This window comes from Heterocephalus glaber, unplaced genomic scaffold (assembly GCF_053883595.1).
Source record: "Heterocephalus glaber isolate CG9 unplaced genomic scaffold, H.glaber_assembly_v1.0 deba00000613, whole genome shotgun sequence".
NCBI classification, from domain to species: Eukaryota; Metazoa; Chordata; class Mammalia; order Rodentia; family Bathyergidae; genus Heterocephalus; species Heterocephalus glaber.
In genome coordinates this window covers 2,685,218-2,702,031 of record NW_028258152.1, presented here as the reverse complement: position 1 = coordinate 2,702,031, position 16,814 = coordinate 2,685,218, and the positions used below count along the sequence as shown (strand labels likewise).

At 38.0% G+C, this 16,814-nt stretch overlaps 1 protein-coding gene across 3 annotated transcripts in view; it reads right to left on the bottom strand.

Annotated features, from left to right (window-relative positions):
- Gatb (glutamyl-tRNA amidotransferase subunit B) overlaps positions 1-8,718 on the bottom strand; it is an 86,115-nt gene extending 77,397 nt beyond the window's left edge. For 2 of the 3 annotated variants that reach the window (XM_013067223.2, XM_021247882.2), the window contains exons 1-2: positions 8,502-8,718; positions 6,550-6,700 (exon numbers count right to left, since the gene is read on the bottom strand). In XM_013067223.2, the coding sequence (XP_012922677.2) occupies positions 6,550-6,700; positions 8,502-8,677 (327 nt within the window). In that variant the 5' untranslated portion in view covers positions 8,678-8,718. The remainder of the gene's footprint in view (positions 1-6,549; positions 6,701-8,501) is intronic. The other variant, XM_004869177.2, reaches the window with a different exon arrangement.
- Positions 8,719-16,814: the final 8,096 nt, after the last annotated feature.

Here is a 16,814-nt window from a genome sequence, read left to right as displayed (position 1 = left end):
TTCTTATTTTTCCCCATTCCCCTGCCCTCCCTTTAACCCCTCCACCCTTCCCTATTTACAAAGATTCTGTTTCCATTTTTTCATATTAATTCCATTTTCCATTCCCCTCTTTTCTTTCCCCTTCCCCTTTCCTTCCTATTTCACATTAGCTATTATACATTTTGATCCTTATTTACACTTTCAGTTTCTCACACCACAGAAACTATTTGGTATTTATACATGTGTGTCCTATTTATTTCACTTAAGAGTATGGCCTCAATGTGCATCCATTTAGCTATAAATGCCTCTAATTTCTCATTCTTTATGGCTGAGTAGTACTCCACTTTATTGGTGGCCCTCACTCTAGGACAGAGATGGCTAACCTTTTAGAATTTTCAATCATACAAACAGCCTGCTGAGGCATGCATGCCATAGGTTGGCCACAACTGCTCTAGGAGAATCTGGTTGCTAGGGAGCTCAAATGTCAGTACATATCTGAAATTCTTCCCTCTAAGATTTTATTTATATACACATATATATTCATATTCATTCTTCAAAGGCATTTTTAGAGATTCTTGTCTGAGGGAGAGGGGAAGAGGAAAGACAAACCAGATTACATGAGCTTCTGAAAAACAGAGGAAAAAAGAGTTGAGCAGGCCCTGGAGTTCAAGGACAGACACTATCTGATATCTTATCAGTGCTTTTTGCTCTGCCTATGACCCATGAAACATGTTCTATCTTAGAGCAAATCATGTTCTGGTTTTCTCCTGGTCCTTGTACATTTCATTCACTTTTTACTTCGCCTATTTCACAAACTGTTGTATCTCTGAATGCTCTCCTATGCGATCCTCAAGCATGTGACTTTTCCACTACCAACACGCCAACTAACAGGTATTTCAAGTGCCCGCGTCCTTGTCCGTGTTCCACAAGGGCAAGACTCATGTCTATCCTTACCTACTGTGGTTCTAAGCTGTGCCACAAGAGCTAGTAGAATGATCAGTACATGGTAAGCATCCAATCAATGTCAGCTGAGTGAATGAATGCAGACACAACTGACAAACAGAATAAATTGTGTCTTAATTTTTCTCACTGCTGAGACAAAATACTGCACACCCAAGTTAAAGGAGAAAAGGTTTACTGTACTTCACAGTTTGTAGAGGTTTTAGTTCATAGCTGGTAGGCTCCAAGACAGGGAAACATGGAGAGGGTTATTGCAGAGGAGAAATAGTTCATGGCAGGCAGAAGGCAGCATGGCAACAAGTAACAAGTGGCAAGCAAAGACTCTCTGTCCCTTATATCTTATCTAGGCTACCCATCCACTCACACCCCTAATCCTAGCATCTCATCCTTGATCCCAGCATCACACACCCTAGATCTAGGCACTTCCCAAAAAAGCTCCAGCTATGACTGCAAAAGGTTTTAGGGGGACATCTATAAACATGCCATAACACATGGGTACAGAAAGACACGTATTATCATAACTTCTTTAAGCAACAATCTTTTTCTTTCCTACTAAGAGAGCACACTATGTGCCTGAAGGTACTCAATAAATATTTAGTAATCTTGAGACATTTTAAAGCTCTACTACTACTCTTTTAGCCACTGTGGGCTTCCATAATTGTGAGCATCTCTTTAATGGGGCACCTGGGCAAAAAAATAATTATACATGGCCCCAATCTGATCTATTAAAAAAAAAACTTTCCATTAAAATCTAAATTCTTGGGACCAGGGATTTAGCTTAGTGGTTTCACCACAGCAGGACCAGCACAAGAACCCAAGTTCAATTCCCAGTACAAAAAACCCCACTAAATTCTTTTGGCTGCATTTTTCTTATTAGAGTATCTGAAAATCAACCAGTCACTACTTTTCGTACCGAAACAGAACCCAACCCTCCATATGGATTGAAAAAAGAATCTTACTAACCTACTCTTTTGCAAATGCATTATTTCTACTTGAGAAGTACTTTTACCCAGTATATACCTATTATTTTCTTACTGCTCCCTTAATTCTCTATATATCCCCGAGGTGACAGGGCCAACAGGTTAGTTTTGTGGGTTAGATTCCTTAACTAATGTAATCCAGGTTAAGTGGATAACTGTTGTGTATAGCATTTACTTCTGCTGTCATTGGCAATATAGCTGTGCTCAATAATTCAGGGAGGTCTCTGAGAAGATGACCACCAGTTCCTACATGTCACACTAACAGGTGAGAATTACGGAGCACTTAGGACTTGCAGTGACTGTGTTGTTTAAAAGGCACTGATTCATTTAATTCTCACAAAAATCCAACGAGTCATATGTGTTATCCTCATTTTATAAGAAACTGAGACAAAAGAATATTAAGTAGTCTATGTACATGTAAATTCTATTCATCTCAATAAAATATTTACCTTTAGCATTTTCTTGTTATTAAAAATCCTTCATAAACATTATTAGTGTTTCATAATGTTCCCTTGCATAGATGTAAAATAACTTGACCATTCCCCCAACACCAAGAAGTTCTGGTTGCTTCCAACTTTATACTATTACAAATAATCCTATCGGAAATTCTGCATGAAGTCTTCATACACACATTTCATTATCTTCCTATGATATATTCCAAAAAGAATTAGTGGGCCAATAAATTTGTTGGATGGATAAAGTAGATAAATCTCCATCATTTTGTCTTATCAGTTTTTCCTCTTGCCTTTATGCTTACAAAATTTCTTCCCATCCCAAGGATGGGAATAGTCTGTATTTTGTTCTAATTTTACTTTTAACTTGTAAATATATATATTTGAATATTGGTTTGTTTTTTTGGGTTTTTTGGTACCAGGGATCAAACTCAGGTCCTTGCACTTGAGCAGCAGGCGGTGAAACCACTGAGCTAAATCCCCAGCCCTGAATATTGTTTTGATGTATGAAATGAGCTAGAATGATATTTTCCTCTGAATAGCTAACCAAGTTTTCTAAACTGTCAGTTGAATAGATCTTCCTTTTCTCAGTGATTTCTGATCCTTCTTTAATATTCATGTGTATGTATATGATATACACATTTTCTCTCTAACATCCATTTATGAGCAGATTCTTCTCCACTTACTAGTGTATTCTTTGGAGAGAAAAGATAATAGGCTCAATATTTTAAGTCCTGAACTTAAGATACTAATGAATCATTTGGATGGAAATATACAGTAGGACATTAGACACACAGACTCGCTACCTTGCAGCTTTAGAAAGCTCTATTTGAGGGTGAAAGATTACACAGGGAAACTCAGGGAACAGAAGTGAGAGCCAAGAAATGAAGTATGGGAAACCAGCATGTCAGGGCTGGGTGAAGGAAACTGGCCACATGTGAAGAAGGAGACAGTAGGTTAAGGAGAAGAATGAGGAGAGAAGGGAATAGCCTTGGGAAGATAAGAGTTCCAAGCATCATCAGGAATTATACATATTTCTTGGCTTAACTGATCAAAACAGTAGCCTAATATTCTACTTCAGCTGTCAGAAACATACTTTCAAAATCTGGGTTACCAAATTTTATCAGTAGTTACCAGATCCAGGGTCTGGATATTAGCACATCATTATACCATCTCTACAGTATGTAGAGAAGGATACCTGCCTAAATGTTCTAGTACATTTTAAATCTATTTATAGGCAAATTACAGCTTTGAAATGTTTTCAGTTATGTTTTATTTTGGGAGTTTTGATATAATTTTACTCAAGTACTAAAATAGGTGCTTTCAAGAGAGAAGCATTTCTGGAAAGAGGTAGATTAGCTCAAGAGAATAACCATATAGGCTACACAAACTGACTGTTGTTAGCGCTGAAGAAAAACATATCCTAGCTCATGAAAGACTGTATTTTTAGCCTTTGTGTACCATTTAATTAATGTTAAGCCAAGCTGTTAAGATTCAAATGTTTCTACTGTTTTACTGACATGCTTATCATCGGACAAACACCTTTTCTGGTGCATGACAAGAAGCCTGTTGGCCTGTTATTTTGAACTGTCTCTAATATTTGACTATATTTAGGCATAACTGAAGAGTCTGTTTACAAAAAAAAGTGCCTATCTGAAGTGGATGTTTCTAAATGTAAACTATAATAAGTACCCTGCTAGATATCACATTTCCAGCTGGAAAACCTCGAAGGAACTCAGAGCTTACACCTAGACTCTCGTCAATGAATTACCACATGGGGAAAAAATGTTTTCAACTGAGAAGGAAAAAGAAGTGTTATATAAATTCCCTTTCATTTCACTTGTCCAAATAGATATTATTTTATTTCTACTACATCTGAGCCTCTGCTCAAAACAAGAACAACAAAATAAAACCAAAAAACCCCCTCATATGTTTATAACTGAAAAACTGTCTCTCTCCAAACAAAAACTCTCCATGGAGACAGACCTCTACACCCATATTCCTCTAGAGACCCAACAGCAAATCAAAGGCAGCCCTGGATATGGTTTGCAGAGATCGGATTTCTCCACAACAAAAAGCATAAATGAGGAAGAAGTTCAAGACAGAGATGGTGCCCTGACACAATCAAAGGCCCAGCTAAGTCAGACATGGCGGGGCAAGGCCAAGAACCTTCCTGCCTGAGCAGTGATTTTGAGAAAGGCAGACAGAGTCCCTGCAGGAGTGCCAGCACTCAAGTCAACCAGCTTTCATTCATATTGAAATGTCTGACAGATTGGAATTTACCCATGACCATCCCTACACCTCACACTCCTATTACCACCATGTATACCTGATCTCGTCAAACATGGCAGGAAACCCTATACCCAGTCAATACTATAGGTCCTAGACAGACCTTGAGCTACTTATTAGCTCATTTACATTGCTCCATCTTTTTCTTCAAAATTCACCCAATTATATGAAAACACATACTAAAAATCTTGCTGATAGATACACCTGGCTCAGTCATTCCTTGAGGTCATGTAAAAATGAATAGTTAAATCACTGCAAATTGTGGCCAATTCTTCATTGACTGCTGCTTAATTTTCAATAACTACCATCATTATTGATCTTAAATTATCATTATCATGTGACATGTGCTGCTTCCTTTTACTACAGATTCTTCTTGCTCTTTCATTTATCTGCTTAACACCGACTTGGCTTCTCAAATAGCTCAGATACCACCTCTTTCAGGCACACTTCCTTAACCAAATACACCCTTTACAATATCTCATATTAGTCCTTGCTTTAACCGAATTATGTATTCCTTCTTTGGGTTCCAAAACCATCCTTTACCTATTAACTTCATAGAAGTACAGTGGACCCTCAAGTTATGACCGGCCTGACATACCAACAACTTAGGTTAATTAGGTTAATGAAAGATTCAACTGCCTGTTATATATAGTGTATGCCTAGGTAAACATCCAGATCTCAGCTGTACTGACTTACAACCAATTTAACAGTTACAACCAGCTCTTAGGAACCGAATGAATTTGTAAGTCAAGGGTCCACTGTAATCACTTTGTACTCTGTTTATAAGACATATCACCACTACTAGTCTTTGAACCCCTTAAAGGCAGGGATCTTTGCTCATCTTTATCAAGGCTAGTTGGAGTCCTATATGCCTTGCTTATCTGTATGTCAAGTTCTTTTCCCCTGCTTGGGAAGTTTTCTGCCATCACTTCTGTGAACAGATTTTTTATGTCATCTGCACTCTGTCCTGTTTCTTCATTGACTTCAATCAGTCTTACTTTATTCTTCTTTGCATCGTCTAACAGCTGCTGGATTGATTTCTCGTGGTCCCTTATAATTTTAAAGAAATTTTTCTTTTCCTGGTCACTAATTGCAATCTTATCTTCTATATCTGAAATTCTGTCTTCAAATTGGCTCATTCTGCTGCATAGACTTTCAATGGAGTTTTTAATCTCCTAGAAATCTGTTTGCACCTGTTTTATGGATTCCATTTGTTTCCTATGTTGGGATTTCATCACGTTCCTCTATTTTTTTATCTGTGTCCTCTCTAGATTTATTAATCATGTCTTGCACTATGGGCACAATCTCTGCTGTTATGTGAGAAATTATTTCTGATTTCATTTTTTCCAGATCCTCTTTGGTTGCCAGTTCAGGGAGTCCAGGTGGTTCAGTATCAGAGTGTTCCATCTCATTTTGCTTTGGGGTTGCTGTAGGTGATCTGGAAGTCTGGTTCTGAGGCTTGTTTACGTGTTTTCTCATTTTGATGGGGGCGTGCTGCTGGTGCCCGTGCGGCTCACCTCCTCCATGCTGGGAGCTATGGCACGCCTACCTGGAAGCCTCCTCTGTGCTGGGAGCTGTGGCACACCTACCCAGAAGCCTCCTCCGGGCTGGGAGCTGTCTGTTCTTCTTTATAAATGACTTCATAACATAGTGCCTGGTATTTAATAGGCATTCTAAAATGTGTGTGGAGTAACAGATGTACAAACACATTCAGAATTAGAAACAGAATTAGAGATGAGTCTTTAGAAACATTTAGTCCATCTCACTTTATCCAAAATTCCCTAAACAAGTATTTCCTAAGAGTGTGTCAAGATATTGAAACAAGGAAGTCATTATCTATCTCCAGTATAACAAATACTCATGAAAATCAAGTCAGATAAAAAGCTTACCGGCAAAGTTCCAGGCAGAGATGCATCAAAAAAGGAAACCAAAGAATTTGGAGGAGCTGCAAAGCACACTTGAGATCCAGAGAAAAGTTTGGAGTTGGAGGAGATTTGGGCATGAATTTCCAATCCTACCACAGCTGCCCATTTGTGTTCACTAAAAAGAATGAGATAATTGTTAAGAAGTAGTTACATCTAGCACCATATATGAATTTTTATAAGCCTAAGCCACAAATGTTCATTTCCTGTTTGTTTTTAACTTCTTAAAATTTTATATTCTCACATTTAAAAATGTCATTTTATTGGTGACTAAGTCAAAAGCAATTTGTAAAGAACATCTACAATGAGACTGGCAAAAAAAGAGTTTACAATGTGGCATTAGGAGGCTCACTGGCAATAGAGAACAAAACCATCTGGCATCTTCACACAATTTAGAAATGAGTATTAGGTGCAACTGCTTGGCTGACTTCAGTGAAAAAGCAGCAATTTCTAATTAACTGTAGCTTACCAGTTAATCACTTAAGTGAAGAAAGCTGATCTTTCAAATATTTAGAATTCAGGTAACTAGCAGGATACTAGTACAACAGAAATAATGGTTAAAAAGAAAATTCTCAACTTTGTTTTGAATTCATTTTATAACAGTAGCTTTATAACAAATACCAGGATAACACAAATGTAACAGATCACTAAATGATACTCCTGAAAATTTTGCAAAGAAAAACATTCAGCCATCAGACGTAGCTTTTTGGTTTTGGTCCCTCAAATCATTTCCAGTTTCTGAGATTGGATTTCAGGTTTCTTTGTTTGTGCCTGCTTTCTATCAAATCTAACAAAGTTTTTTGGTTTTTGTTGTTGTTGTTGTTGTTACCGGGGATCAAACTCAGGACCTTGCAATAGCGAGGCACACAGCAGCACCACTGAGCTAAATCCCCAGTCCATAAAGCTTTAAATACCATATTATCTAGCCTTTTCTACTTTGCTGGGTTGACACACAAGACTCTCTGGGTAACTGTGTTTATTCCTTGTGAAATCTATGTATGTCCCTATCCTGCTGTTCTCCTAAGCAATTTTGTGTATTATGTAGATTTTTGTTCACGTTTGGGGTTTTAAAAAACCAACTGCAATACATGTTCTATACCTAGTGTGTTGCAAAAAGATTAATTCCTTTTTAACACTTGGAGACAGTCTGTAAGAGGAATTAAATCAAAAATTCATTATTTAAAATACGTTTGCAGTTTCATTACATGAGAGAAAAACATACTTTCCATTCACAGGAAGATTATCTAAGTTATGAAAAGAAATGAATGCGTTGGACATTTTCTCTCTGTCCTAATTAAAAAGCAAAGATAACGCCAAGCTCCAAGTAAAAACAAAATATGAGAAACGTGGCTTATATCTGTATTTTAAAAAACTATTTAAATCTTATACAGTGAATCATAAACAGCTGTTTAGAAAACATGTAGCAAAACAAGCAAAGCTCTTTACATAACCAGGGGAAGATCTCTTCAGTTAGCCATATCACCCTTGGTCCCATACGTTAAACATAAAACGCTTTCACAAATAGCTGGGGTTTTCCAACTCATGATTTTTGACTAATGACATTATACCACCACCACACAGAGCCTGTAGACAAAGGATCCCTTTCTAGCCCTTAATAGTGCTGTGTGTCACTGACCCCACCGGTAGTGCTACCAGTACAGACTTCGATTAAAGAAAACACTTGCAATTTTACACTCGCCGAGTTCCCCCAAATATGCCTACTTTGAGTAGTTCATTTGTGGGCAAGAGGGTGAGAGAAGGCATGTTTTATTTTCATCTAGGTGTCAGGACTCTTATGTTACAGGCAAACACCCTCCCACCAAAACGTCTAAAGGCTGGGCCACAGAGGCTGTCATCTCTCTAGTCCCGCAGTTCCACTTCAAACTTAGGTGTGCAGTAACAGTATTAAAAGTTTATACCCTTTCCTCAGCTTCTGGGACGTGCAGAGGGGCTGCTGAGCCACTGAACTCTGTTCCCTCGTCCGGTTGGACGCTGACCCAGTCGGGGCCCCTCTTCGGTGGCGGGAACCGCTGTCCACCCATGCTAAAGGCCAACGTCTTCCAGGGCCGAACCAACGCAGCAAGGGCGCCGCCATCGCAACTCCCGCGTTCTGATCAGGTGACTCAGTCGTCCTCTGCCGCGAGGACCGCTGGGAGGCGTAGTTTTGCAAATGGTCTAACCCTCTATAGGCTTGGACTGGAAGACTACCATTCCCGACGATCATTGCGACCCGGAGGTTGCCGGAACTTTGGTTGGGAGGGTAGGGAAAGAGAAATAGAGGGGGAGGTGGGAGGATTTCTAGGTCGGGAGGTGTGACTCCTCCTAGCGGGGAGTTGATGAGGTTTGTGAGGTGAGGATAGAAGCTAGGTGCGAGAGATGCAAATCCTGACGGGGGAGTTTATAGTCCATTTATACTTGGGAGCTGAAGTAACTGACCTTGACATCACTACGAAGACTTCTTGATCCCCTGATCCATTTAGTTTGTCTGTTTGTTGTTCTACTTCACATATCAACTTGTCCATTAAGGCAATCAGTACTTATTTGTGTGCTTACTGTCAGTCAGGTGCAATTCTTAGGCACTGGTGGTACAGCAGAGAGCAAAACAATTATGGCTTTTGGGTTTTTTTGGAGTTTACATTCTGGAGAGCACCCAGAAAAGTTAACTTCCGTGTAGATAATAAGTGCTATATTTAAGCGTAGGTGCTTTGAGACAAACAGACCTAGATCAAACCACCCTGTGCGTTTTCTGCTTATTCTTGTTCTTGGCGAGCATCTGAAACAATCTATGCTGTGGGAAGTCTTAGTAACAGATACCATCATCCTGGCAGACTACTTTTATTCTTCTGCTTCAAACCTCGTAACTCTGGTGGAAACTCCCATGATTCCTTCTATTAGAACATGTCTAAAGTATAAGATTTTATAATCTTACTTTAATTCTCCACGTAATGTTTATGACCATTTGATATTTATCTTCTGCCTCCACAGCTCCTTGTTTTTCACCACAGTATTTCCGGAGTGCAAAGTAGGGCCATCAAATATACTTGAATGAAGTGGTGCAGTGTGGAGAATACACTTAAGAAAGGAAAGAGTGGATGCTATTTGGAGTAGTAGATGCTCTAGGCAAGAAATGGATTAAAATGGTGGTGGAGGCGAAGAGAAACTGACTTATTTGAAACAGATTTGGGTTGTAAGATTGAAGGACTTAGTGAATTTCTGGCTAGTGTAACTCGGTGGCTAATGTAGTTATTCACTGAAATAAGGAAGCCAGAAAAGGAACAGATTTTCAGTGAAAACATAAGAATTTGGTTGCCTTGGAGACATACAAGAGGAGAAGTGGAGAAGGCATCATCAATGCCTGAGTATAGGGCCGGAAAAAAAGCTGCATACTTTGCATACTTCACACAGACACATTTTCCATTATGGATCTAACCTATTGATTAGACATCTGCAATTTATGATCTATTTCTACTAATACCTCTGTATAGTTATGGTATTATGCAAGTTATTCTATATTGAAGAAGAAAATTTCAGGTACAAAATAGTTAAAATGGTCATCATTTATTTTTGCTGTTTTTTTTTTACTTTTCCATCCACTATCATTGATCACATTGCTACACTAGAAGTATTGTCACATATTTAAAGATGAAAATAGAAGAAATGACTAACTTGAAGGTAAAGGTAGAGATGTGTTCTAAACTTTATCTCTAATTATTGCCCTTTATTTCAGGTACAGATCACTCTTTAGAACCTTTATCTTAGTGTCTGTCCTCTGAGTTTTCATATTTTCCACCTTTACTCTAGGTAAGTTTGCATTCTTTTTCTCATTGAGCTTCTCAGGTTTTTCTGGCTCTGACTAGGGCTCCAGAAAGTTGCCTATGAATACTATATAGTTTCACATTTGATAGAACTACAGAGGAGAAAGGAATCCTGTATCTCTAGCCAAAAAGAGAGGAGACCCTTGTTACCTTATCACTAATCAGAGTGGTTGGGAGGCAGTGCACTCCCTGGAGTGTGGGAATGCTTTCAGAACAACCATAACAGACAGAAGCATGCCTGAAGAAAATCTTCTTTGTGGGGAAAATGCACTGCAATGGAAACACATCTTCATTTATGAAGCAGTATCATGCAGTGACAGGAAATCACTCAAATGCTCCACCCCACCACTGGAGGGAGAGAAAATCCTGTGCATGTAAATGTATTTGATTCCTTTTACAAATGGAAACTTTCCAAGTTGGTGCATGATCTAACCATGATCCTTTCAAAATCCTACAAGGGTTAATGGTGGAAAAAGGAACTTGTCGCCTATTTCTCTGGTCTCTCTCTCTCTCTCTCTCTCTCTCTCCCATCTGTTATTTCCAGAAGTGTCTGTTAGCTTCTTTATGGTTGATCTGCTATCTAGGAGGGCACTGTTTCCCAAATGTTCTTCCTGCCTTACTTCTTAGCCAGGGAGGTTCTCTCACTGAATCTACTTCCACGGGACCATTTCTTGCCTTCTTCCTGCATGCCAAATCCAGTATCTGTCAGAACTCTCACTGACAGACAGCTTTCTAGCTGAGGGAGCTATTTTGGTTCCACCGACAAGGTGGCTGTCATTTAGAAGATACAGAGATTTTCATTTTCAAGGAGCTCAGGAGGTAGCAGGACAAAGTTTGTAACAAAAACAACATTTTCTCAAGGAAGGTTTCTCAGCTCTTATTTTATCTATATAATTGACATAGTGCAATAGATAAAGAACAAGATTTTGAAAAGATATGTAAGCCAAAGCAGATTTTGAGTTGTTACTTATAAACAGCAGTAGTTAGAAAGTATGTCTAAAATAATGCACATGGTTTTGCTATATATTCTTCAGAGAGTCTTTGGATGTCAGATGTGGAATTGATGGATTCCCTTCTGTATATGACTCAAAATCCCCATGTATCTATAAAGCACATTGATTTATGAAGACAAATCATTTTCCCCCAAATCTAACTTGTGTTTAATTGTAATCATTTCCTTTCTCATCCTTTCACTAGTTTGCAATGAATTTCTGCTTTTCAAAACCAAGTAAACAATTTTAATGGAAACTTTGCAATTTCAAGTAAAATTAAAAGATCACTTCTGCTCCCATGGCAGTGTATCTCAAAAATCCATTTGTATGTACTTTTGAATCTTAAAATTGTGTGAATTGACTTATTCTTTGATTAACTGTAATTTTGAAACAGGGTCTAACTAGATTGTCCAGAATGATCTTGAAAAGATCCTCCTGCTTCATTCTCTCATGTAGCTGGGATTACAGGTGTGTGCTACTATACCTAGAAAGATTAACTACTTTTGTCCTATGGAAACAAAGATAATGCTTTAAAAAAATTAGCAGAAGAATTTTTAAAATGCTTTTGTAGTCTAACAGAGCTGGCTGTGGATTTTTATCTTAGTATTTTCTAACAGCATGGTTAGTTTTATCTCTCTATTGGCTGTTAGTTTCTGTTCTTTGGCTATAGAAACCAAACTGCTGTTGAAATGTCATGCCCTATGAATAGAGAAGGAAAGTATCTAGATCAGTATAAATTCTTTATAAAAATTAAACAGTAACAACAACAGCAACAACAGACTCACTTAAGACGATGGATATATTATTGCAGATAGCTAAGTTAGTTAGAAATTATTTTAAGCCAGTTAGACAGGCCAGCCCTCGAGGAGCCAACATGGAGGACAATCGAGACATGTTCACTGAAGGCCAGCATTTTAAAAGAAGAGAAACTGCTACAACAGCAAGCTTCCCCTAGGGATGAATAGCAGTGATTGGTATTCTAAATAGGTATCAGTCACCTGGCTGGGGGACCAAGATCCTACCCACCCTTTCCAGGAAAGATCCCTGACCTGTCCCTTACAGGAAATCCTTGTTCTGTCCTTGTATCCTTGCTAAGTGACTTGCTTCCCCATTGGATCATCATTTAATCAATATACCTAGGTGATTATACTTACTGTAATCTTATTGGTTGATCATAATTTTGTCCCACCTCATGTCCTCTTGTGATTTCTCATTGGACCAATATTACCTAAGCAAATGTACTTGTAATCTTACTAGTGGACTATAGTTTTGTCCCACCTTGAGCCCGCCTCACCTCATGGCTTTGTCCCATAAAACACCTTTGAGAAGCAGGGTGGGCAGGCAACCCACTTTCTGGTCTCCCTTCTGTTTCTCTTAGACAGAAACTATACTCCTCTCAAAAAATTTTCCTACTCAACCTCCTTTGTTCCTAGAATTCATTCTTTGATTTTAGAGAACATGAACTCACATTTTGGATATCCAGCAGTTTTGGGAGTTGCATCTCTTCCCCATATATCAATATGACAAAAATTGACAGAATAATTTTCATGTAGGAAGAACACTGAAGCCAGAAAAGGTCCTGTAGTTGAATAAGCATTCTGAAAATGTAAAATTTCTTCTTAGAAAACCCCACATTTTAAGACCCAGTTAAGTGTTCTGAGAGGAGAAAGAAGGACCAGCACACATGCCCGCTGAGCAATTGGGAAAACAGGATTCATTTCCCATTATTTTTCCATTAAAGTCTTGGATTCTGAAAAAATACCAATGTGGAGGGAACAATTACTTTCAATAGAAGATTGCTTTGAGGTAAGAAAATACATAACTCTTCTTTCCCAGTGTAAGGAAACAGAACGCTTGTCCAGTGTGTTGGTGAGGATGAAGTGTCATGCAGGGAAGATGAGGCTAGCACGTTGCTACTGCTAGCCTGGCACACAAGCCACAATCTCTCTGGGGTTTTCCTCCTTCTGTCTACTCTCAGAGGATGGTTTGCCATCTTCCCGGGGGTTTTCTGTTCTAGATATCTGGCAAATCTGGGATGGTAGGCTATATTAAACTCAGTGTTCTTTTTGTGGTGGTTGTTGTTTTGAGACAGGGTCTCACTATGTAGTTCAGTGCCTCAGCCTCCTGATTGAGTACTGCCACCATGCCCAGCAAACTAAGTGGTCCGATAAGCTATGTTTTGCATGTGATCGGATCCCTGTAATCCACTAAGAAGCTCTCTCTCTCTTTTGTGTTTTGCCATGAGTATTTGGCCTTCAAAGTTAGAGAATTTACATACATACACACTTTCAAGTAGTATCTTAATTCAGACTTGTGCACAAATAATTGTCAGGAACTTTTAGGTTTCAAAATAGAAGATGTTTTTGTATGTTGCATGGTCCTCCTGATGTTAAGCTTGAAGATATTGAAGATAGCATTAAAGAACTACTTAAGTAGGACTCATGGACTTCAATGAGACCCTCCTCCCAGTGAATGAAGTTTTACTTGATAGCTGAAAGGAAAAGATGTCAGCACACCAGGGTGGTACTGAAGAGAAGAGAAAGGCTTATCGTACACATGCTGTCAGTAATCAGTGTCATTACCTGTTTGGATCTGAACTAGCATCTCTGTCTAAGCTGCCTTTGAACCAAGAAGGAACAAGCTACACAAAGAAATAAGGGTTGAAATCTCATTGGTGGTAGATCCTTCAGGGCTCACCACAGTTTATCATATAGCCAATGAAAGGGAAGTAGTGCCCCGTAATGAGGTGCCAGAACAAATTAAAATCAAGCAGCAATCAAATGATGCAACAAGGAGGGGATTGTTTCCCAGGGATTCATGAATACTAATTGGGAAGGGAAAGACCAGCACAGACATTATTCATGTGCCCTTGTATTCTGATTCTAGAAATGAATTCAACAGTGAGATTTGATAACACCTTTACAGTGACTTCAGGTTGATATTGGTCATACACTTAGAGCAACTTTGCTGCTAAAAGCACTCCTTTCACATGCAGTAAAGACGAAAAGAAATGGTTTCAATAATGGCACTGGATACTGTTTTTCAAAAGGCAAACAGAAGTAAGAATATATGAAATGCCACTCCAGCTCACCACAAGGACTTATCTAGTCTAATATTCTATTTCTATTTGTGTTCATTCTCTAAACCTGTTTCCTTTTTGATGACTGCCACTATATTGGTATGGTATCTCTGGGAAACATTTTCCAATGATTTTGCAAAATTTTATATAGACTTATTAAACACACTATCTTCTACTTAGCACAGTGAATTTCACCCGGTCTCAAGAAATTTTCCCACAATTTATGAGGCTCAGTTTGACATTTCACAGTGTCTCAGAGCTGAGTGTCCTTAGCAGATTTCAGAATGAAGAGTCTTGACTTTAGAAAAGAAAACATTCATCTTTCTTGGTTTTCTAGGCCAACTATCTACCATTTTACCTAAAATGTTACCTGAGGCCTTTATTATCTTGGGATTTACAACAAAAGGACATTATTGCTATGTAATGACCCCCACTATAGCAACTGTAGTTTCTAGAATAGCAGTTTCTAGAATAGTAGTTTTCTTCCCCAAGGAAGTCCACGAATATTTTGCTGTTGGCCTACATTTTCAAAAAATCTCTTCCTAGAAACTTCTGTTAGACTTATATTCATGCCCCTTTGTTGGCTTTACACAACAGAGATATGAGATGTCCCTCATATCATAGTAATAATATCCTTTTCCACTGTGTATTTTGTGTGATGGATCAAATGCACTGCACCTTCACTGTGTAAATTAATGGAAATTGTCCATGGAGGTGAGAAATAAAATCGAGCATGTGTTTTTGGCTGTATTTCTAGGACACCAATGAATCAAATATTATGTTTACTCTTCCTTCTTTCAAAAAATATTGCTATTCGTTTTTAATTGTCAAGAAACAGTAAGCTTGAAAGTAGTAATTTTCACTCTGTCTGAAATATAATGTTGTAAGACAGGCCAAATTACAGAAAATCAATTAGCTTCTGTTACACAGAGTCCTGTACCCAAGGCCTTGTTCTGTCTCTGGTTACTGTAGCTGACATCTGCTGCACTCCACAGAAGTTCTTAGGAGAAAACTACCCAGAGATTTTTTTTTTTGTAGAGCAAAAACCTGATAGAACTTGGGCATTTAATGCTTATCAATTAAGACAGAGACAAAAATAAATTTTTCTCTGAATTATTTCCTCTCTTCCTATAGTTTTAAACCATATACCCTTGAAAGAGCAGAGCCCTTGCTGAAGTCTAAAATTCCAAACACTATACCTTCTAAGTTATCTGAACTGGCATTTCTAAGATGCCTTTGATAGTATCTATATCTTCGTATGCAGATCAAGACTATGATTCCCAAGCATCTGGTTTCATATAAGTAAGTTGAACGTAACTCACGAACCCTTTATCCTTTGATACAAGATCAATTAACAAATTCAGTTGGACATTTGTGTCTAGGCCCAGTTTTATTATTCATAATGTTACTCTTTCGTGGATTTACATTTGAACATGCCTTTTTGGTAAGATAAACATTTCCCCTAAAATTTCTTTGCTTTTCTCTTTTATTTGCTTTTAAGGAAAAGGCTTTTATAACAAAGGTATCATTTTATTGCTAGATATCTTCTTATAATGCACCCAGGACAATGTAAAAGAGCTAAAAGTGGAAATAAGACATACATATCACACACATATAAACACACACACATTATAAACAATATTGATCACTGATGTCAGAATACTGCTGATTTCATTTTTCCTGCTGTAAAACCAGGCAGAAATAATCAACAAAATCTTCCATTAACATTGACTTGCACATAAAAAGCACAGACATAGGGACTCAGTGGTTCCACTACCTGCCTCGCAAGCGCAAGGTCCCAAGTTCAATCCCCAGTACCAAAAAAAAAAAAAAATCACAGATATAGGACTGTTTTAAAGAGTTGTTAAGAAACACAACAAACTTATAATAAGCTAATTATAACTCCTATGTTATTTGTGGCCTGTAATTAAATCTTTAAAAATTAAAATACTTTAAAAATAGTCTTGTTATTGAATTTCAGCATGGTGCTTTTTATAGAGGGATTTCTGTAAAATGCAAGTTTATTTATAGATAGCAAGTGACTCAAAGATGTTACAATATAAAAGAAAATGACACTCCAGAGTCTTTGTTCAGGCTGTTTGGGGCTGTCTTGGAATGCACAGTTCACTCTGAGGGATTGCTTTTAATCTTCTGAAGCAAAAGGAATTTTATAAATTGAAATTGTTGGACAGATGGAATTTCCTGATTAATTTTTTAGTGTTTGGTATTAAACATAATGAAAAAGGGAAATAAATAATAAAAAATGGAGTTCTGAGAGTAACCCAAATAACATTTCATAAAATTTATTGCTCTTAATATGGCTTAACCTTTATTTCACAGCTTCTA